Source organism: Chanodichthys erythropterus, chromosome 19 (assembly GCF_024489055.1).
Source record: "Chanodichthys erythropterus isolate Z2021 chromosome 19, ASM2448905v1, whole genome shotgun sequence".
Taxonomy (NCBI): domain Eukaryota; kingdom Metazoa; phylum Chordata; class Actinopteri; order Cypriniformes; family Xenocyprididae; genus Chanodichthys; species Chanodichthys erythropterus.
In genome coordinates this window covers 38,952,559-38,976,872 of record NC_090239.1, presented here as the reverse complement: position 1 = coordinate 38,976,872, position 24,314 = coordinate 38,952,559, and the positions used below count along the sequence as shown (strand labels likewise).

At 39.5% G+C, this 24,314-nt stretch overlaps 1 protein-coding gene across 1 annotated transcript; it reads left to right on the top strand.

The window, feature by feature from the left end:
• Positions 1–6,262: 6,262 nt before the first annotated feature.
• Positions 6,263–23,232, top strand: LOC137007571 (uncharacterized). The gene is made up of 17 exons (XM_067369108.1): positions 6,263–6,743; positions 17,821–17,858; positions 17,974–18,103; positions 18,198–18,269; positions 18,355–18,726; positions 18,889–18,984; positions 19,068–19,297; positions 19,511–19,689; positions 19,781–19,868; positions 20,055–20,402; positions 20,522–20,639; positions 20,899–20,990; positions 21,078–21,192; positions 21,323–21,412; positions 21,873–22,034; positions 22,326–22,505; positions 22,590–23,232. The coding sequence occupies exons 1-17, from the start codon at positions 6,263–6,265 to the stop codon at positions 22,793–22,795; spliced, it is 2,997 nt and encodes a 998-aa protein (XP_067225209.1). The 3' UTR covers positions 22,796–23,232.
• Positions 23,233–24,314: the final 1,082 nt, after the last annotated feature.

Genomic DNA, 24,314 nt, shown 5'->3' with positions numbered 1-24,314 from the left:
ACAAGAACTCTTTCTTTTGTGCATTGACGAAAAAACAAATAATATTGTTTTGCAATGCATCAAGAACTGTTTAATTGCATTGCTTACAATACTTAATACAATACAATACAATACTAATTGCATTGCAGATACTTGATCCGTAGTGCATTGAAGAGGAAAACAAAACATATATGCTTGTTGCATCACAATACATATAAGAACTGTTTCATTGCATTGCATACAATAATTAGCTTATTTTTTATTGTGCACAGAAGAAATGTATAGAACATGCTGTTTGCATTGCAAAGAGCTAACACTGCTAACATTGAGAGCTAACATTGCATACAATAGTTAACTTATTACGCTGTGCATAGAAGAAATTAATATAACATATGTGCTCTTGCATATTGCAACATATAAGATATACACTGTTTTCTTGCATCCTATACAAGAACAAATATTGAAGAGATGCATAACTCGTTGTTTTGCGAAGAGCTTTGAGTTATAACACATAACATGTGCATTGCATTTCAATAAGTTATTTCATTTTCTATTGCAATAGTTAACTCATTACGCTGTTGCAACGTGCAAGTTTATGCTTCCTTGCATCCTGTACAAGAATTAACGTATTGTTAATGCATGGAAGAGATACATAACTCGTGTAGCGATGAATGAGTTAACTTACCCTTTATACATTGAAGAGATAACGCATAACATGTGCAATGCATTTCAGTAAGTTATTCCGTTTCGCTGCGAAGAGAGAACACTAGGTGTTTGTTGCACTGCGTTGCAAACAAGAACTCTTTCTTTTGTGCATTGACGAAAAAACAAATAATAATGTTTTGCAATGCATCAAGAACTGTTTAATTGCATTGCTTACAATACTTAATACAATACAATACAATACTAATTGCATTGCAGATACTTGATCCGTAGTGCACTGAAGAGGAAAACAAAACATATATGCTGTTGCATCACAATACATATAAGAACTGTTTCATTGCATTGCATAAAATAATTAACTTATTTTTTATTGTGCACAGAAGAAATGTATAGAACATGCTGTTTGCACTGCAAAGAGCTAACACTGCTAACATTAAGAGCTAACATTGCATACAATAGTTAACCTATTACGCTGTGCATAGAAGAAATTAATATAACATATGTCCCCTATCATATTGCAACATGTAAGATATACACTGTTTCCTTGCATCCTATATAAGAACAAATATTGAAGAGATGCATAACTCGTTGTTTTGCGAAGAGCTTTGAGTTATAACACATAACATGTGCATTGCATTTCAGTAAGTTATTTCATTTTCTATTGCAATAGTTAACTCATTACGCTGTTGCAACGTGCAAGTTTATGCTTCCTTGCATCCTGTACAAGAACTAACGTATTGCTCATGCATGGAAGAGATACATAACGTACTCGGTTACTAACGTAACCTCGGTTCCCTGAGATACGGAACGAGTACTGCGTATGGGGAAAGGTCTCCTTTTTCCCCGTTACTGAAGCCTTTTTCAATAACGCAGTGTAACTGCATCGTCATTGGTTCACTCATAGACAAGTTGTTGAACCAATGACGGCGCGGCATAGCCGCTCGGCCTATGGCGACAAAGCCCGCGAATATTCCCGCCGAAATGGGCGGGGTAGCTATATAAGCAGGCGCGTCGCCATAGGATTTCAGGTCATTCGACTGAAGCGACGACACTGAAGCCGCAGCCTCGTGGCACGGCATGTAACGCAGTACTCGTTCCGTATCTCAGGGAACCGAGGTTACGTTAGTAACCGAGTACGTTCCCTTTCGATACTTCACTCGTACTGCGTATGGGGAACGAATTCAACCGCGCCGTGCCACGGCAGGGAACGACTGGACTTGTCTTGGACACCGCGAGGGAACCAGAGGACAAGTGAGAAGGCTGGAGCCGTCGAACCCTTGTTACACTACTAAAAGGGGAGTTAACTCCCAGAGTGGCATGAAGCGGAGCTCAATAGAGGCCGCTGGATCATACCGAGATGACCGAGCTTGTAAGGTCGGGACATCCAAATGATAAAAACTGACAAAAGTGGACGGCGAGGACCAGCCGGCTGCCTCACAGATGTCTTTAATCAAAACTCCACTAGACCAGGACCAAGAGGAAGCAATTCCTCTAGTGGAGTGGGCTCTAACTCCTATGGGGCAGTTGAGGCCCATAGAGGAGTAACAAAGAGTGATAGCATCGACTATCCGACACGCAAGACGTTGCTTTGAGACTGAAGACCCTTTGGTGCAGCCACCAAAGCAGATAAAGAGCTGATCGGATTGCCGGAAAGGCTGTGATCGCTCAACGTAGGTCCTTAATGCCCTGACGGGGCAGGCCAATTCCAGCTCTCGCTTGTCCGACGAGGGAGGAAGCACTGAGAGGGAAATGACCCGTGCTCTGAATGGAGTCAAGACCACCTTAGGGACGTAGCCATGCCTAGGTTTCAAAACGACTTTGGAGTCGTTGGGCCCGAACTCAAGGCATGCAGGGCTCACGGAGAGGGCCTGCAAGTCACCAACTCGCTTAACCGATGCTAGTGCAAGTAGCAGAGCGGTTTTGAGCGTCAGGGGCCTGAGGTCAGCTGAACGCAGTGGCTCAAAGGGAGGCCCTTTAAGAGCTCTGAGGACCAAAGAGAGGTCCCAGGTGGGAACAGTGAGAGGACGAGGAGGATTTAATCGCCTAGAACCTCTCAAGAAACGCACCAGGAGGTTGTTTCGTCCCACTGACTGGCCAGCAATAGGAGCGTGAAACGCTGCAATGGCTGCTACGTAAACTTTGAGCGTTGAAGGTGTGAAACCCAGACTCAAACGCTCCTGGAGAAAAGACAGTATCGGAGATACGTCACACTCCACTGGGTCTATGTTGCGTGTAGAACACCAGTCAACAAAGACCGACCATTTCTGGGCGTAGAGGCGTCTCGTGGACGGAGCTCTCGCCTGAGAAATGGTATTCAGCACCTCCCTGGGGAGGTTAGCAGGCTCCCGTCGAGGGACCAGAGGTGCAGAGCCCAGAGTTCTGGCTGGGGATGCCAAATCGTCCTGTTCGCCTGAGAGAGGAGGTCCCGTCTCAGGGGGATCGGCCACGGGGCTTTCGTGGAAAGCCTGAACAGCTCTGAGGACCAAACTTGGCTCCTCTAGAGCAGGGCCACCAGGAGGACTCTGTGCTTGTCTTCCCTGATTAATCTGATGATCTGCAAGATCAGAGCAATCGGGGAAAAGCGTAAAGGAGGGTGCTGGGCCAGACGTGAGCCAGCGCAATGTCCTCCTTCGAGAAATAAATTGGGCAGTGAGAGTTGTCTTCTGAGGCGAAGAGGTCTACCTCTGCCTTCCCGAAGAACTCCCAGATCGTGAGAACTGTCTGGGGGTGGAGCATCCACTCGTCTGAGGGGACATTGCTCCGGGATAGCATATCTGCTCCCAAGTTTGTTCTCCCGGTTGTGTGAGTCACTCTGAGCGACTTAAACCTTGGTAATGCCCATTCCAGAAGACGCTTCGCCAGAGCGCATAAGCGGCTGGACGAAAGACCACCCTGGTGATTTATGTATGACACCATTGTCATGCTGTCCGACTGGACTTAAGACGTTGCGTCCCGTCAGGTGTGTCTAAAAGGCGCGAAGGGCTCGAATCACTGCCAACATCGAGGCAGTTGATGTGCAGATGGCTTCTTCATGAGACCACGAGCCGAAGGCCGGTCTGCCCTTGCAAAGAGCACCCCAACCTGTGTTGGGTGCATCTGTTGAGAGCACCGTTCTTCTGAACACCGCCTATAGGGGTACACCTTGACTGAACCATACAGGGTTCATCCAGGGTTTCAGAGCTGTCTAACAGGCCTGATTGACCCCGAAACGCAGGCGGCCGTGCCGCCAGGCGTGAGGAGGGACCCGGAACTTCAACCAGTATTGCAAAGGCCGCATCCGTAAGAAGGCAGAGCTGCAGAATCGGGAAGGCGGAAGCCATCAGCCCTAGCATTCTCTGGAAGTACTTCAGAGGGAGACAGGCTCTGTTCCTGACCAATGCCGCGAGCTGCTGAATGGCCAGAGCGTGCTCTGGCGATACTACAGCCGTCATACGGGCTGAGTCGAAGACTGCACCCAGGAACATTATACGTTAGCTGGGGAGCAGTGAGCTCTTGGCAAAGTTGACCCTGAGACCCAGACACTCCATGTGGCTGAGTAGCACGGATCTGTGATGCTCCAGCTCAGCTCGTGACTGGGCTAGGATGAGCCAGTCGTCGAGAAAATTGAGAACCCGGATTCCCAACTGTCTCAGTGAGGAAAGCGCCACGTTCACGCACTTGGTAAAAGTGCGAGGAGCTAGGGACAGCCCGAATGGAAGGACCAAATATTGGCAAGCCACGCCTTCAAATGCAAATCTCAAGAATCGCCTGAGATGGGGGCTATCTGGATGTGAAAGTATGCATTTTTCAGGTCCAGCAAGCAGAACCAGTCCCCGGGGCAAACCTGCGCGAGGATCTGCTTCAGCGTTAACATCTTGAACTTCCATCTCATGAGGGAAAGGTTCAGGAGTCTGAGGTCTAAGATGGATCTAAGACCGCCATCACTCTAGGGAATGAGGAAGTAATGGCTGTAAATCGCTCTCTGAGGGGAGACCATTTCTATAGGCCCCTTCTCGAACAGAGACATCACTTCGGCTCGGAGGACGTGAGCGTCGTCCGTGTTTACTGAAGTGGGAAGCACCCCGCAAAAACGCAGGGGTCTGCGAGCAAACTGGAGCGAGTAGCCTTGAGATATTATCCCCAGAACCCACTTGATACTCCGGGGATGGCCTGCCAGGCCCGCGTGACAAGGGGTTGAATGGTGCCGGTTGGCGGGCCGCTGGAAGGGGGGCCTGCATACCGGCTAGTTTTTAGAAATGCTCATGCATCCTCATGAACGTGGCTTGCGGGGTGAAACCGGCAAACGACACGCTGAGAAACTCAGTAAACAGATATATGCTTCTTGGAAAAATATACATGTGTCCCACCTGAGTCAGGGGAGAGCATCAAGATATATTCCACAGAGCGGTGTCGGAAGTGAGACCGCTCTACCTCAATGAACATGGCTTGCAGGGCAGAGCCAGCAAGTCACATGAACAGAGGTCCAGCATAATGAGCATGTTAGTTCCACCAAGCACAAGTGAGCATTGAGCTCGCTTTCAGTGAGCGCATACATCCTCATGAACGTGGCTTGCAGGGGCAGGGCCGGCAAACGACACGCAGAGAGACTGGAATAATATGCTACATCAACTGATATGCTGAATATAAATAACATAGGTCTCACCTAAGACAGGTGAGAGTGTCGTTATATTTCTCAAAGGACGCTTGCAGGGCAGAACCGGCAAGCAACGCGCTGAGAAATTCAGCAAACTCGGCAGAAATACGCTGTATCAACTGTATATATACACATATATATATATATATATATATATAACATATGTCTCACCCGAGACGGGGGGAGAGCGACATGTTATATTTCTCAATGAAGCGGCTTGCGGGGCAGAACCGGCAAGCAACGCATAGAAAAACTACAGAATCAGCTCCATTAATACAGTATAAAAACATGTTTCTCGCCCGAGTCGGGGGAGAAGGTCACGTTATATTTCTCAATCGACGCGGCTTGCGGGGCGGAACCGGCGAGCGACGCGCATTGAGATAAGGAAAAATACACTCACACAAATAGAAAATGTATCATGAGTCTCGCCTAAGTCAAGAGCATCATGTCAAATTCAGCTGAGAGATTGTTAACTTCTGCAAAAATCTGCTATATAAACTGAATGTTTATAACATGGGAGTCACCCAAGAGGGGGAAAAGTGACATGTTATATTTCTCAAACGCGGCTCGCGGGCAGAACCGGCGAACAACGCATAGAGAAGACTGAGTGCATACAGCAGAAAGATGCTCCATTAAATTAAGCATATAACATGTTTCTCACCCAAGCTAGGGAAGAAAGACATGTCATATATCTGAATTAACGCGGCTCGCGGGGGAGGGACCGGCGAGCGACGCACATAGGGAGAAATAAACTCACTCAGATAGAAAATGTATCACGAGTCTCGCCTAAGTCAGGGGAGAGTATCATGTCAAATTGAGCTGAGAGGGCGAGAGCTCGCATCCTCAACGAGCGCGGTTTGCGGGGGAGGACCCGGCAAATAACGCGTTCGGAGACGGCATTTGAAGCAAACGCCAGCAAGAAAGTAGAAAAATAAGCTCTGTACTCACCTGACGGAAGACGGCAGGGAATAAGCTGAATGCTCTCAGATGCTGAAGGCGGCACGAGGGCGGCGCGGTGAACAGCTGCTAGAGAACGAAGATCCGCGGAGCGATTGGCTCTGCATGTGCCACAGTTGTGGCGCGGCATTGAGGCAACGCCGCCGCCATGAAAACGGCGATTGTAGCTCTTTTAGAGCAGCGAGAGCCGCTGGGAAAGCTCTTTTAGAAAGCGGCGTTAAGCCGCGGGAAAAGCTCTTTGAACGGCGCCGGATGGCGGCAGGAGACGCGCTGAGAGGCGGCCGGAAGCGGGAAGCGGGCGGCTCGAGAGCGGCGCTCGAAGCGGCAGTCTGCGAGGGCGCCGGCGCTGTCTTCGTTCGGCGGTCTCAGCTCAGTCCGCTGCGGGAGCCTCTTCAACGGCGGCGAGAACTTCTCCCAGGCGAGCTTCTTCCAGGCGGCGAAGGCTTCAGCCGGAGATCAGCGAAGAGTGATATGAAGTCGTCGCTGAAGGAGAGAGAACTGAAATCCTATGGCGACGCGCCTGCTTATATAGCTACCCCGCCCATTTCGGCGGGAATATTCGCGGGCTTTGTCGCCATAGGCCGAGCGGCTATGCCGCGCCGTCATTGGTTCAACAACTTGTCTATGAGTGAACCAATGACGATGCAGTTACACTGCGTTATTGAAAAAGGCTTCAGTAACGGGGAAAAAGGAGACCTTTCCCCATACGCAGTACGAGTGAAGTATCGAAAGGGAACTCGTGTTGCGATGAATGAGTTAACTCCCCCTTTATACATTGAAGAGATAACGCATAACATGTGCAATGCATTTCAGTAAGTTATTCCGTTTCGCTGCGAAGAGAGAACACTAGGTGTTTGTTGCACTGCGTTGCATACAAGAACTCTTTCTTTTGTGCATTGACGAAAAAACAAATAATATTGTTTTGCAATGCATCAAGAACTGTTTAATTGCATTGCTTACAATACTTAATACAATACAATACAATACTAATTGCATTGCAGATACTTGATCCGTAGTGCACTGAAGAGGAAAACAAACGATATATGCTGTTGCATCACAATACATATAAGAACTGTTTCATTGCATTGCATACAATAATTAACTTATTTTTTATTGTGCACAGAAGAAATGTATAGAACATGCTGTTTGCATTGCAAAGAGCTAACACTGCTAACATTGAGAGCTAACATTGCTTACAATAGTTAACTTATTACGCTGTGCATAGAAGAAATTAATATAACATATGTGCTCTTGCATATTGCAACATATAAGATATACACTGTTTTCTTGCATCCTATAGAAGAACAAATATTGAAGAGATGCATAACTCGTTGTTTTGCGAAGAGCTTTGAGTTATAACACATAACATGTGCATTGCATTTCAGTAAGTTATTTCATTTTCTATTGCAATAGTTAACTCATTACGCTGTTGCAACGTGCAAGTTTATGCTTCCTTGCATCCTGTACAAGAATTAACGTATTGCTCATGCATTGAAGAGATACATAACTCGTGTTGCGATGAATGAGTTAACTCCCCCTTTATACATTGAAGAGATAACGCATAACATGTGCAATGCACTTCAGTAAGTTATTCCGTTTCGCTGCGAAGAGAGAACACTAGGTGTTTGTTGCACTGCGTTGCATACAAGAACTCTTTCTTTTGTGCATTGACGAAAAAACAAATAATATTGTTTTGCAATGCATCAAGAACTGTTTAATTGCATTGCTTACAATACTTAATACAATACAATACAATACTAATTGCATTGCAGATACTTGATCCGTAGTGCATTGAAGAGGAAAACAAAACATATATGCTTGTTGCATCACAATACATATAAGAACTGTTTCATTGCATTGCATACAATAATTAGCTTATTTTTTATTGTGCACAGAAGAAATGTATAGAACATGCTGTTTGCATTGCAAAGAGCTAACACTGCTAACATTGAGAGCTAACATTGCATACAATAGTTAACTTATTACGCTGTGCATAGAAGAAATTAATATAACATATGTGCTCTTGCATATTGCAACATATAAGATATACACTGTTTTCTTGCATCCTATACAAGAACAAATATTGAAGAGATGCATAACTCGTTGTTTTGCGAAGAGCTTTGAGTTATAACACATAACATGTGCATTGCATTTCAGTAAGTTATTTCATTTTCTATTGCAATAGTTAACTCATTACGCTGTTGCAACGTGCAAGTTTATGCTTCCTTGCATCCTGTACAAGAATTAACGTATTGTTAATGCATGGAAGAGATACATAACTCGTGTTGCGATGAATGAGTTAACTCACCCTTTATACATTGAAGAGATAACGCATAACATGTGCAATGCATTTCATAAGTTATTCCGTTTCGCTGCGAAGAGAGAACACTAGGTGTTTGTTGCACTGCGTTGCATACAAGAACTCTTTCTTTTGTGCATTGACGAAAAAACATATTACATTGTTTTGCAACGCATGAAGATTTGTCTAACTGCATTGCTTACAATCGTTACCTTGTGCATAGAGGAAATTAATATAACATATGTGCTCTTGCATTGCAACATGTATGATATAAACGAACGTATTGTTCATGCATTGAAGATATAACACATAACTTGTGTTGCGATGAATTAAGTAGCTCATCCATTATGCATTGAAGAGATAACAAATAACGTGTATTTCATTGCAGTAACTTGATCCGTTGTGCAGTGATTTTATAACACATGCAAGGTGCTTGTTGCACTGCATAACATTTGCATTGCAGTTTTATTCCATTTTCTATTGCGTTAGTTAACTCAATAAGCTGTTTCCTTGCATCCTATATAAGAACAAATATTGAAGAGATGCATAACTCGTTGTTTTGCGAAGAGCTTTGAGTTATAACACATAACATGTGCATTGCCTTTCATAAGTTATTCCGTTTCGCTGCGAAGAGAGAACACTAGGTGTTTGTTGCACTGCGTTGCATACAAGAACTCTTTCTTTTGTGCATTGACGAAAAAACAAATTACATTGTTTTGCAACGCATGAAGATTTGTTTAACTGCATTGCTTACAATCGTTACCTTGTGCATAGAGGAAATAATATAACATATGTGCTCTTGCATTGCAACATGTATGATATAAACGAACGTATTGTTCATGCATTGAAGATATAACACATAACTTGTTGTGTTGCGATGAATGAAGTAACTCATCCATTATGCATTGAAGAGATAACAAATAACGTGTATTTCATTGCAGTAACTTGATCCGTTGTGCAGTGAATTTATAACACATGCAAGGTGCTTGTTGCACTGCATAACATTTGCATTGCAGTGTTATTCCATTTTCTATTGCGTTAGTTAACTCATTAAGCTGTTTCCTTGCAACAAATATTGAAGAGATGCATAACTCGTTGTTTTGCGAAGAGCTTTGAGTTATAACACATAACATGTGCATTGCATTTCAGTAAGTTATTTCATTTTCTATTGCAATAGTTAACTCATTACGCTGTTGCAACGTGCAAGTTTATGCTTCCTTGCATCCTGTACAAGAATTAACGTATTGTTAATGCATGGAAGAGATACATAACTCGTGTTGCGATGAATGAGTTAACTCACCCTTTATACATTGAAGAGATAACGCATAACATGTGCAATGCATTTCATAAGTTATTCCGTTTCGCTGCGAAGAGAGAACACTAGGTGTTTGTTGCACTGCGTTGCATACAAGAACTCTTTCTTTTGTGCATTGACGAAAAAACATATTACATTGTTTTGCAACGCATGAAGATTTGTCTAACTGCATTGCTTACAATCGTTACCTTGTGCATAGAGGAAATTAATATAACATATGTGCTCTTGCATTGCAACATGTATGATATAAACGAACGTATTGTTCATGCATTGAAGATATAACACATAACTTGTGTTGCGATGAATTAAGTAGCTCATCCATTATGCATTGAAGAGATAACAAATAACGTGTATTTCATTGCAGTAACTTGATCCGTTGTGCAGTGATTTTATAACACATGCAAGGTGCTTGTTGCACTGCATAACATTTGCATTGCAGTTTTATTCCATTTTCTATTGCGTTAGTTAACTCAATAAGCTGTTTCCTTGCATCCTATATAAGAACAAATATTGAAGAGATGCATAACTCGTTGTTTTGCGAAGAGCTTTGAGTTATAACACATAACATGTGCATTGCCTTTCATAAGTTATTCCGTTTCGCTGCGAAGAGAGAACACTAGGTGTTTGTTGCACTGCGTTGCATACAAGAACTCTTTCTTTTGTGCATTGACGAAAAAACAAATTACATTGTTTTGCAACGCATGAAGATTTGTTTAACTGCATTGCTTACAATCGTTACCTTGTGCATAGAGGAAATAATATAACATATGTGCTCTTGCATTGCAACATGTATGATATAAACGAACGTATTGTTCATGCATTGAAGATATAACACATAACTTGTTGTGTTGCGATGAATGAAGTAACTCATCCATTATGCATTGAAGAGATAACAAATAACGTGTATTTCATTGCAGTAACTTGATCCGTTGTGCAGTGAATTTATAACACATGCAAGGTGCTTGTTGCACTGCATAACATTTGCATTGCAGTGTTATTCCATTTTCTATTGCGTTAGTTAACTCATTAAGCTGTTTCCTTGCAACAAATATTGAAGAGATGCATAACTCGTTGTTTTGCGAAGAGCTTTGAGTTATAACACATAACATGTGCATTGCATTTCAGTAAGTTATTTCATTTTCTATTGCAATAGTTAACTCATTACGCTGTTGCAACGTGCAAGTTTATGCTTCCTTGCATCCTGTACAAGAATTAACGTATTGCTCATGCATGGAAGAGATACATAACTCGTGTAGCGATGAATGAGTTAACTTACCCTTTATACATTGAAGAGATAACGCATAACATGTGCAATGCATTTCAGTAAGTTATTCCGTTTCGCTGCGAAGAGAGAACACTAGGTGTTTGTTGCACTGCGTTGCAAACAAGAACTCTTTCTTTTGTGCATTGACGAAAAAACAAATAATAATGTTTTGCAATGCATCAAGAACTGTTTAATTGCATTGCTTACAATACTTAATACAATACAATACAATACTAATTGCATTGCAGATACTTGATCCGTAGTGCACTGAAGAGGAAAACAAAACATATATGCTGTTGCATCACAATACATATAAGAACTGTTTCATTGCATTGCATAAAATAATTAACTTATTTTTTATTGTGCACAGAAGAAATGTATAGAACATGCTGTTTGCACTGCAAAGAGCTAACACTGCTAACATTAAGAGCTAACATTGCATACAATAGTTAACCTATTACGCTGTGCATAGAAGAAATTAATATAACATATGTCCCCTATCATATTGCAACATGTAAGATATACACTGTTTCCTTGCATCCTATATAAGAACAAATATTGAAGAGATGCATAACTCGTTGTTTTGCGAAGAGCTTTGAGTTATAACACATAACATGTGCATTGCATTTCAGTAAGTTATTTCATTTTCTATTGCAATAGTTAACTCATTACGCTGTTGCAACGTGCAAGTTTATGCTTCCTTGCATCCTGTACAAGAACTAACGTATTGCTCATGCATGGAAGAGATACATAACTCGTGTTGCGATGAATGAGTTAACTCCCCCTTTATACATTGAAGAGATAACGCATAACATGTGCAATGCATTTCAGTAAGTTATTCCGTTTCGCTGCGAAGAGAGAACACTAGGTGTTTGTTGCACTGCGTTGCATACAAGAACTCTTTCTTTTGTGCATTGACGAAAAAACAAATAATATTGTTTTGCAATGCATCAAGAACTGTTTAATTGCATTGCTTACAATACTTAATACAATACAATACAATACTAATTGCATTGCAGATACTTGATCCGTAGTGCACTGAAGAGGAAAACAAACGATATATGCTGTTGCATCACAATACATATAAGAACTGTTTCATTGCATTGCATACAATAATTAACTTATTTTTTATTGTGCACAGAAGAAATGTATAGAACATGCTGTTTGCATTGCAAAGAGCTAACACTGCTAACATTGAGAGCTAACATTGCTTACAATAGTTAACTTATTACGCTGTGCATAGAAGAAATTAATATAACATATGTGCTCTTGCATATTGCAACATATAAGATATACACTGTTTTCTTGCATCCTATAGAAGAACAAATATTGAAGAGATGCATAACTCGTTGTTTTGCGAAGAGCTTTGAGTTATAACACATAACATGTGCATTGCATTTCAGTAAGTTATTTCATTTTCTATTGCAATAGTTAACTCATTACGCTGTTGCAACGTGCAAGTTTATGCTTCCTTGCATCCTGTACAAGAATTAACGTATTGCTCATGCATTGAAGAGATACATAACTCGTGTTGCGATGAATGAGTTAACTCCCCCTTTATACATTGAAGAGATAACGCATAACATGTGCAATGCACTTCAGTAAGTTATTCCGTTTCGCTGCGAAGAGAGAACACTAGGTGTTTGTTGCACTGCGTTGCATACAAGAACTCTTTCTTTTGTGCATTGACGAAAAAACAAATAATATTGTTTTGCAATGCATCAAGAACTGTTTAATTGCATTGCTTACAATACTTAATACAATACAATACAATACTAATTGCATTGCAGATACTTGATCCGTAGTGCATTGAAGAGGAAAACAAAACATATATGCTTGTTGCATCACAATACATATAAGAACTGTTTCATTGCATTGCATACAATAATTAGCTTATTTTTTATTGTGCACAGAAGAAATGTATAGAACATGCTGTTTGCATTGCAAAGAGCTAACACTGCTAACATTGAGAGCTAACATTGCATACAATAGTTAACTTATTACGCTGTGCATAGAAGAAATTAATATAACATATGTGCTCTTGCATATTGCAACATATAAGATATACACTGTTTTCTTGCATCCTATACAAGAACAAATATTGAAGAGATGCATAACTCGTTGTTTTGCGAAGAGCTTTGAGTTATAACACATAACATGTGCATTGCATTTCAGTAAGTTATTTCATTTTCTATTGCAATAGTTAACTCATTACGCTGTTGCAACGTGCAAGTTTATGCTTCCTTGCATCCTGTACAAGAATTAACGTATTGTTAATGCATGGAAGAGATACATAACTCGTGTTGCGATGAATGAGTTAACTCACCCTTTATACATTGAAGAGATAACGCATAACATGTGCAATGCATTTCATAAGTTATTCCGTTTCGCTGCGAAGAGAGAACACTAGGTGTTTGTTGCACTGCGTTGCATACAAGAACTCTTTCTTTTGTGCATTGACGAAAAAACATATTACATTGTTTTGCAACGCATGAAGATTTGTCTAACTGCATTGCTTACAATCGTTACCTTGTGCATAGAGGAAATTAATATAACATATGTGCTCTTGCATTGCAACATGTATGATATAAACGAACGTATTGTTCATGCATTGAAGATATAACACATAACTTGTGTTGCGATGAATTAAGTAGCTCATCCATTATGCATTGAAGAGATAACAAATAACGTGTATTTCATTGCAGTAACTTGATCCGTTGTGCAGTGATTTTATAACACATGCAAGGTGCTTGTTGCACTGCATAACATTTGCATTGCAGTTTTATTCCATTTTCTATTGCGTTAGTTAACTCAATAAGCTGTTTCCTTGCATCCTATATAAGAACAAATATTGAAGAGATGCATAACTCGTTGTTTTGCGAAGAGCTTTGAGTTATAACACATAACATGTGCATTGCCTTTCATAAGTTATTCCGTTTCGCTGCGAAGAGAGAACACTAGGTGTTTGTTGCACTGCGTTGCATACAAGAACTCTTTCTTTTGTGCATTGACGAAAAAACAAATTACATTGTTTTGCAACGCATGAAGATTTGTTTAACTGCATTGCTTACAATCGTTACCTTGTGCATAGAGGAAATAATATAACATATGTGCTCTTGCATTGCAACATGTATGATATAAACGAACGTATTGTTCATGCATTGAAGATATAACACATAACTTGTTGTGTTGCGATGAATGAAGTAACTCATCCATTATGCATTGAAGAGATAACAAATAACGTGTATTTCATTGCAGTAACTTGATCCGTTGTGCAGTGAATTTATAACACATGCAAGGTGCTTGATGCACTGCATAACATTTGCATTGCAGTGTTATTCCATTTTCTATTGCGTTAGTTAACTCATTAAGCTGTTTCCTTGCAACAAATATTGAAGAGATGCATAACTCGTTGTTTTGCGAAGAGCTTTGAGTTATAACACATAACATGTGCATTGCATTTCAGTAAGTTATTTCATTTTCTATTGCAATAGTTAACTCATTACGCTGTTGCAACGTGCAAGTTTATGCTTCCTTGCATCCTGTACAAGAATTAACGTATTGCTCATGCATGGAAGAGATACATAACTCGTGTAGCGATGAATGAGTTAACTTACCCTTTATACATTGAAGAGATAACGCATAACATGTGCAATGCATTTCAGTAAGTTATTCCGTTTCGCTGCGAAGAGAGAACACTAGGTGTTTGTTGCACTGCGTTGCAAACAAGAACTCTTTCTTTTGTGCATTGACGAAAAAACAAATAATAATGTTTTGCAATGCATCAAGAACTGTTTAATTGCATTGCTTACAATACTTAATACAATACAATACAATACTAATTGCATTGCAGATACTTGATCCGTAGTGCACTGAAGAGGAAAACAAAACATATATGCTGTTGCATCACAATACATATAAGAACTGTTTCATTGCATTGCATAAAATAATTAACTTATTTTTTATTGTGCACAGAAGAAATGTATAGAACATGCTGTTTGCACTGCAAAGAGCTAACACTGCTAACATTAAGAGCTAACATTGCATACAATAGTTAACCTATTACGCTGTGCATAGAAGAAATTAATATAACATATGTCCCCTATCATATTGCAACATGTAAGATATACACTGTTTCCTTGCATCCTATATAAGAACAAATATTGAAGAGATGCATAACTCGTTGTTTTGCGAAGAGCTTTGAGTTATAACACATAACATGTGCATTGCATTTCAGTAAGTTATTTCATTTTCTATTGCAATAGTTAACTCATTACGCTGTTGCAACGTGCAAGTTTATGCTTCCTTGCATCCTGTACAAGAACTAACGTATTGCTCATGCATGGAAGAGATACATAACTCGTGTTGCGATGAATGAGTTAACTCCCCCTTTATACATTGAAGAGATAACGCATAACATGTGCAATGCATTTCAGTAAGTTATTCCGTTTCGCTGCGAAGAGAGAACACTAGGTGTTTGTTGCACTGCGTTGCATACAAGAACTCTTTCTTTTGTGCATTGACGAAAAAACAAATAATATTGTTTTGCAATGCATCAAGAACTGTTTAATTGCATTGCTTACAATACTTAATACAATACAATACAATACTAATTGCATTGCAGATACTTGATCCGTAGTGCACTGAAGAGGAAAACAAACGATATATGCTGTTGCATCACAATACATATAAGAACTGTTTCATTGCATTGCATACAATAATTAACTTATTTTTTATTGTGCACAGAAGAAATGTATAGAACATGCTGTTTGCATTGCAAAGAGCTAACACTGCTAACATTGAGAGCTAACATTGCTTACAATAGTTAACTTATTACGCTGTGCATAGAAGAAATTAATATAACATATGTGCTCTTGCATATTGCAACATATAAGATATACACTGTTTTCTTGCATCCTATAGAAGAACAAATATTGAAGAGATGCATAACTCGTTGTTTTGCGAAGAGCTTTGAGTTATAACCAACCCAGTCTCATATAAAAACGTATTCTGAGTACGTTGGTCCAAAGTGCAAAACGTAGAGGGGTTACAATAATGGCCCTTAAATTGTATGACTGTTACATTTTTTTTGTCTATTGTTTTGCGTCCAAGTCACGTGACTTTAGAGAGCCCGGCCGTGAGAACAAAAAACATGGCGGACGTTTCTCTACTTTTTAGTGAAAAAAAACAATATTTTGAGTTAGTTTCTGCATAAAAATAAGTTTTGATTACATTTTTAGCGAGAAATATATATTTTATTTTCATAATATTCACTCAGTGAATGTACATAATCACTCGCTTGCGCGTTGTTGCAAAGATTTATCTGATCTCGCCAGAATAATGTGAAACTGCTACGTTTTGGTTGCTATGGACATTATTTTTATTTTTTGCATCAAAATAAGGTTTGATTACATTTTTAGCGAGAAATATATATTTTATTTTCATAATATTCACTCAGTGAATGTACATAATCACTCGCTTGCGCGTTGTTGCAAAGATTTTTCAGATCTCGCCAGAATAATGTGAAACTGCTACGTTTTGGTTGCTATGGACATTATTTTTATTTTTTGCATCAAAATAAGGTTTGATTACATTTTTAGCGAGAAATATATATTTTATTTTCATAATATTCACTCAGTGAATGTACATAATCACTCGCTTGCGCGTTATTGCAAAGATTTATCTGATCTCGCCAGAATAATGTGAAACTGATACGTTTTGCTATGAACAATATTTTGAGTTAGTTTCTGCATAAAAATAAGGTTTGATTACATTTTAAGAAAAAAATATATATTTTATTTTCATAATATTCACTCAGTGAATGTACATAATCACTCGCTTGCGCGTTGTTGCAAAGATTTATCTGATCTCGCCAGAATAATGTGAAACTGCTACGTTTTTGCTATGGACAATATTTTTATTTTCTGCATCAAAATAAGGTTTGATTACATTTTTAGCGAGAAATATATATTCTATTTTCATAATATTCACTCAGTGAATGTACATAATCACTCGCTTGCGCGTTGTTGCAAAGATTTATCTGATCTCGCCAGAATAATGTGAAACTGATACGTTTTGGTTGCTATGAACAATATTTTTATTTTCTGCATCAAAATAAGGTTTGATTACATTTTAAGCAAAAAATATATTTTATTTTCATAATATTCATTCAGTGAATGTACATAATCAGTTAATATATTTAATCAGTTAATATAAGTAACGATCAGTGGTTTTAATGTTGACATCTACCGGAACCTCCGTGCATTTAACTTCCTGTCTGGTGCGAGCTCATTGACGGGATTTGGCGCGTAAAGGCCCCACGAAAAAGGAAAAGCAGGAAAAGTTATACAAGGAGGAAAAGGAAGCGTGGAAAAATGAATAATCTTGACCCCGAGGATGCCATATACCTGGTTGATGCGTTCCTGGATGAGTACAAGGTAAATAACATTATTTCAGTAGTGGAAAAAGCATACTAATTGCATGTCAATTACAAGGTCTAAGACCATAATAGACTAGAGGTATAGCAGGGAAGAAGTATCAAGGTGCAAAACTGCAACACTCCAAATGAAAATTGTGCAGTTATACAGTTCAATGTACTGTACCTTTATTCAAATGAAAGCTATAGTGCTGAGCTGAGTTCACATGTTAGAGCCAGTCAGAGTTTAATTCAATATTCTATTTATCTTTTTTTTTTTTCTATTTTCTAACAGGTTTTCTAGATCTGTCTCTACAGTACAGGACCACAACCGTTAGACAGAATTTTTACAATCCAATATTATAACATTAGTTTTATAATGAGATGTTTATAGGTGGTGATAACCTTGGTGGGTGGTGGTTTATTCTTTGGCTAAATTGTTATTTAGGTGGATCAGTCTAAAGGAGACTCAAAAAAATCCTCAAAGCTTTGTGTTTGGATTGAGGAAGACGAAGATGGACAACCTCGGCCAAAAAGACATAGAGCTGGGGAGAAACGGAAGCGAGATTCTGCGACTGGTTGTTTTTTTTGTTTGTTTTTTTTCATCATTAGTTGCATTCATTATCAATTGAGCAAGTTCTGAATGGATAAATTATATTTTTGCCGTTTCAGCAAGCATTAAAACCGTGTCCTGTGCTCCGTCTACCAGAACAGCTGAAGACTCTGTAATCATCGAAAATTTAGGTTTTTTCCCCTTAATACTTGTTTCCTCAATTGTTATGTGGTAATTGCCCAGATTTACCGTTGCCTTCTTCATTTTCATTTTCAGACTCTCTCATTCAAGATGTCAGAGACCTCTTGGGAAGCGGTGCTGAACAACCTTGTCCCTCAGACTGGAGGAACAGGCAAACTACCTCTTTAGAGAGTTGGACAGTTATGAGGCCCTTCATGCTGAACAATATGCTATCTTCTGAGAAGCCCAAGGAGGGGGTTTGCCATCATTGTGGACACAAGGCTGCAGTAGTGATGTGTAGGGACTGTTTACCAAGATCACTCTACTGCACAGCTTGTGACTTTTCTACACATGAGGCCCTGGTGCTTCATAACAGAGCATCCATGGTGGAGGGGTTCTTCAGAAACCTGCCGCCATCTACTTTTGTTCAGGAGGACGAGGGAGGAAAATTCTCCTATAATGAAAAAGGTAGATTTAAAGTTTCAGGTTATATAGGCTGTTTTACATTTTACACAAACCATCGATTACTTCAACATGCTGGATGAAGTTTCGTTTGATAGAAACAACACCCTCTCTGTTGAGTTTTTTGTTTCATTTACTCTTAATATCTAAACTAATTCTGCTTTTTAGATTGCATGTTACCAATCATTCCTCCGTGCTGCGACTGCTCCACTGGGCAAACAAGCTTTTCAAAGGGAAAGCAAGTTATTTTAATTGGAATGAATGGTAACATTGTTTTTATTATTTCTTCATATTGTGTTTTTTGTTTCTTGTGAACAAGAGATAATTGTTTTTTTCTGAAATTTCAGGAAGATACAACCTCTTTCTTCCATCAATAAACTGTTCCTGTGGAAAAACCTTGCCAGTGACCATAAGTGATCTGGTTGAAAGTGGTTACTGGCCAGCCACTGTCAATTTTGAGACCTTGTACATGGTGGACTTGTTCACCACGTATGAGGATCTAAAAATCACTGCCCCAGGAATGTCAAGACAAGCTTTTGTCAGCATGCTCGAGTGTCGCACAAAACTCTTCGGGCGAGTGAGTGGACTCCTCATTTATCTCCTCAAGTTATCTTGTTTGGATTACCTTTTAAATAATGGATTAATTGTTAGGACTTGTTCTTACAAAGTTTTCAGAAGTTTTCAAAGTTTCAGCACATATTTCTTGACAGAGCCCTTTCGTTGTCATGACCACGGTCTAAAGCCAATCTTTGAAACAGTTACTTACTGTTTTTTTCTTTTTTGCTCTAAGAGTGGTAAGATATGTGGGGACACAATGCAGAGGGCCTTCCTCGAATGGGCCTATGCCAAATTTGAGGTTGACAAGCTGTCTCAGGTCCAGCATTTTCAGTGCCCTGCATGCACACCCTCCATGTTGGCAGTTGCAGTGGATGGGAACCGCAAATTATATCGTTTCAAAAGCGAACCAGGGTGTGTAACATTCATTTACAAAGAAATGCTAGAAAGCCACAAATTACTTTTGTACAGTAAATTTAAACCACATCTATATATTTCTTTCAAGACCTGATGGTTTTTTTGATGGAGTCTTTTTGGCCAATGATGCTGAGGTGTCCTCCTTTGTTGATTACATCCATGGAACAACTGGACATGTAAGCTAAATTTATATTTCTTCATGTGTAACACCACAGTTTAAATTTTTTACGAATGCTTGCTAGTTTTTTCCCCAAAATTGAAACATTATTTGGTTTGCATCAAATGCCATTATACTATGATTTACAGCTTATTTTGTAAAATGTAACTTTGTAAATGTCTGTATTTGCCCTCATCTGTTTAAGAATCCAGGGAAAGGGAGATGTGGTGCGGGTCAGTGGACTGCAGCACGAGAGTCCGCTAACAAGTCTGCAAGCAAACTAGACGAGGAAGGTGTTGAAGTTGCTGTCTGCCGCCATGGGGTTTTGCTGAAGGGACTGAATATGTTCCGTGGAGAAATATTTGCATACCCATTATATCTCCAGAAACAGCTAGCCTCACAGAACGTCCAGTTTTTTTGCTCCGATGTGGTCTGCAAATATTGGCCATATCTGCAGAAAGTTGTGGACCACTGTCCAGAGTTGGAGGACTTGATGAACATGCGCCCATTTCTCTCCATCATGCATGCAAAAGCACATTCATGGATGTGTGAGGTAATAATGACTATTAGATGCATTTTTTTTACCATTTGCACCACACATTATGATTGTCTGTCCTCTGCCACTTCTTGTTGTTTTCCAAATCATAACATTCATGTAAATGTGTTTTACAGTTAAAATGGGGGGGGCGTAATCAAGTAGGAGCTGGAACAACAATCGGGGAGGAGGTTGAACAGGTTAACAGCTTCCTCTCTCGAGCAGCCATATGTTCCAAGTACATGTCAAAAGCCGGTAAGCATTTTTCATGTATAGTGGTGTCCAAATTGAGACCAAGGGGTTTGAACACTGATGCCCAGCCTTTACATTTTAGAGTTCCATGCATAGGTGCTCCCTTAGAAAACTTCTCTCTAGTCAGCACTTTTACACTGATCAGGATTCTCTTTATAATAATTTAACTACTGACACGTTAATCAAGTGTATGATCAATGTAGCATCTGACCTGTGGTCCTCACTGTGTACCTAAATTACTGCACATACATTGTGTGTTAAGTTCGCACAGACATGCTGACAATCCAGGCTAGTGGCTGGAACAAGCGAAAGGCAGAAAACCTTGACCGGACACTGGCCAAAAGATACATAAAGGTACTAACTAGAAAAATATGTATAATAACATTTTTGTTTTTAAATTGTGTCTCAGCATTTGTTAACGAAGATATTTCTTTTGGACAGACTGTACAAAGGATTGCAGAGGCAACAAAGGACCTGGAGAAACTCACAGCTGAGTTATCTCTACAGCAAGACACAGTCCAGCAGTGGGTGACTGATGTTCAGCAGTGGACCTCAGGTACTTTTAAAAAAATTATTTGATGGGATATTGTAAGAATCATTGGCTCTGCCCTTGTACAAGGGATCTGAAAATGAGCTGATTGTAAACTGAAATTGGCATTAATTAATTTGATTGTTGTCGTCCAAAGGACCAACAATCCAAAATGACTTGCAGAGGACCATTGAGGGGCTATATCTGGGCATCAAACAGCGAAAATTTCAGCTGTATCGTCAGTCTGGTAAGAGCAGAATAGGCCACTAGTAATGCAGATTTGTGAAAAAATGTATTCACTACTGATTTATACATAGTAAAAATAGCAAAGTCTTTCATTTAAAAAAAAAAAAACATGTTTTGAAGTAGGTTTACTACAAGTCAGGGCAGCATACTGAAAAACTGTCAAAATCATAAGTTTGAGTGCAATATCCAAATATTGCCAATATATCTGCATAGTGCAGAGATGTCCTGACCTACCAGTTTTGTCTTCAATTAAAAAAAAATTTGATTGTTTGAAATAGATTCTGAAAAAAGTCCCAAGTTTTTTTTTTTTTAAATGACTATAAAACTGATGCAAAAATGATCACACAAAATCTGTCACAATAATCATAACACATACACACATATTGTGAAGTCTTATTTTGAATGGTGCTTTTGTGTAGTCATAGTGTGAATGCACACTCATTTTGTGTTTCTCATTGTAGGTGGGAACAAGCGAAGGCATCAACTGAGAAGAAAGATTGCTGTTGAGAAGAAAGCCTTGGAAGTTGCCATCAATGACCACAATGCTACTGTAGGGGAAGCTGAAAAACTGCCTTCTCCCAATGAACTCCTGGCTGTGGACAACTACTCCTGGCCATGGGAATGTAAGTACTATCTCTGAAATGCACTGAATACAAATTGTTTGATGCACACATATTAATGTAAATTTGGAATTTGATGTAAAAATAAAATTTAAGACTGGGCAATATGCAAAAAAATGAATGCAGTAATTTGTAAATGGATGTGATTAAACCCCTTCATGTAAAGCACTGATTTTCTATCTCATCCTGTCAGGGTTTATTTCTTTATTGTAGTAGTACAATATGCAAAATATCTTCTGTCCCAATATTTTTATAGGAGGTTGTAAGATAACACTTTGATGTAATGTATTGCAGGTAATGGTGATATGGAGCGGAAAAAAAATGTTTTTGACAAGGTGATGCTACTGGCTAGACTGAAAGAAGAAGAATTTATTGTGGTTCGCGAAGTCAAGCAGCACATGGAGTACATGAAGAGTGTTGCTGGACAGATTGAAGAGTTTACCTTTCAGCTCACTGAAGACACCAATGGAAAATGTAAGAATAATACATTGTAGGTCTCTTTCTTTTATTTCCTTCTCTGGTAAACTTTGGCTCATTTCTTAAATGTCACATTCTCAGGCAGTACAGAAGCCTTAATGGAGAACGGACGTGAGGGACTACTCTGTGTGCTGAAGAGAAGATTGTGTGAAGTTGCAGCACAACTGGCTACAGCACGCACAACATACAAAAGTATTCTTGGACTCCAAACATTCCCCTTAGATGACTTTTCTGAAGAGGAAGACTCAGAGAATACTTCCTCAACTGATGAGGAACTGGGAGAGTAGTTATTAGGGAGATGATGTGTATGACTCTAAAAAGATGTCTTCACATTGTGTTGAACCCATCAGTGCTGTGTTAACTTGTATGTTAAACCTAAGGTTATTTTAATGCTGTTGTACGATTTCTTTGTGTTTAGAGAATGTACTGCAAATTCCTCTCATCCCCATAAATCCCCACCCTCTGCCCCAACCCAATCACTGGTGATGCACAACTGTCAAACATGTTGTTTTTTTTGTTTTATTTAGCATTACATTTTTAATCATTATGTATTGAACATCCCTACATAGCTTCGCTATAGTTTGTATATATTGTACCTACTGTAGTTTACATTGTCTATTGTATTGTTACTCTCTCCAACAGTGTGCTACTCTAGCTTATTTTTCCACATGTTAGTATATTAATACTCACACTCTGTCTCTTACACACTCACGCTCTCTCTCACTCGCTCACACACGCACACAGACATCCCTACCTATCTGAAGATATATAGTCTTTATTTTGAACAGGGCAGTCTCTTAGCTCTAAAAAGCCTACATTATTTATTTCACCCAGTAAAGTGAACTGTTTCAATTATAGTCATGTCTCTTTTGTTTGATTCATGAATGGTTTTCATTTAAGTCAGTTTACTGTTTTATCCTATTGTGCGTGTTGTTCCATTCAAGTAGGTCTGTAGTATTAGGCTAATATTCTAAGGCAGGCAGTGTAGGGTCATCAACTACACTTGTCAGAAGGCCAAAACATTTGTACTATAAGGGCCAGACGTTTGTATTAAAATAAATATTGTATCCTATAAGTCATACATTATTAGATATTAAATTAATTATATTATTAGATATTATTTAGGCTTTGTCATTGTTAACTTATTCATATTACCTGTAGCCTACGATATCAAGCCACTAGGGCGAAAACGTTATTTTAGGCTTCATTCATAAGGCTGTCAACTGCTCACGTGGGGAAGGTAATGGCGAGGCGGCCAATCACAAACTGATTGACTTCCAGGTTAGGACTGCAGACATAACAGCTGTCAAGCCCGATGTTAAAAATATTTTTTAAACGGCTGACATTAAGTGGAAAATTAAATATCTCTTGTCTTAAATATATTTGTGTGGTTTTATACCGCAGCATTTCAGAAGATTGAGTAGGCTATGGTCGTTACTATGGAGACGAGAACAGTCCGTTTAGCGTCACGTGAGCAGAGCAGTTGGCGCACTGGTCTCATAGTTTTAGTCAAAATATCGCCATTAAACTAACATTTTTGTCTTTACTAGGCATAGATCAGATACAAGCAGTACAATTATGTATTAGAAAGTTTGTAATATTTGATATATTGGGTAGATATATGTTTTCACAACCCTAGCACAACCCTAAAACGGAAGAACTACAATTGGGATGTTGATGTCTAGACAAGTACTAAAGAGGGGTCTAGGGAGTTGTAGTTTTTTTTTAAACACATGGTTTTCCTTAAAACTGGAAGTTGTAAATACTTTATTGGTGGCATTCCAGGGGGTTGAGGGGATGTCAAAC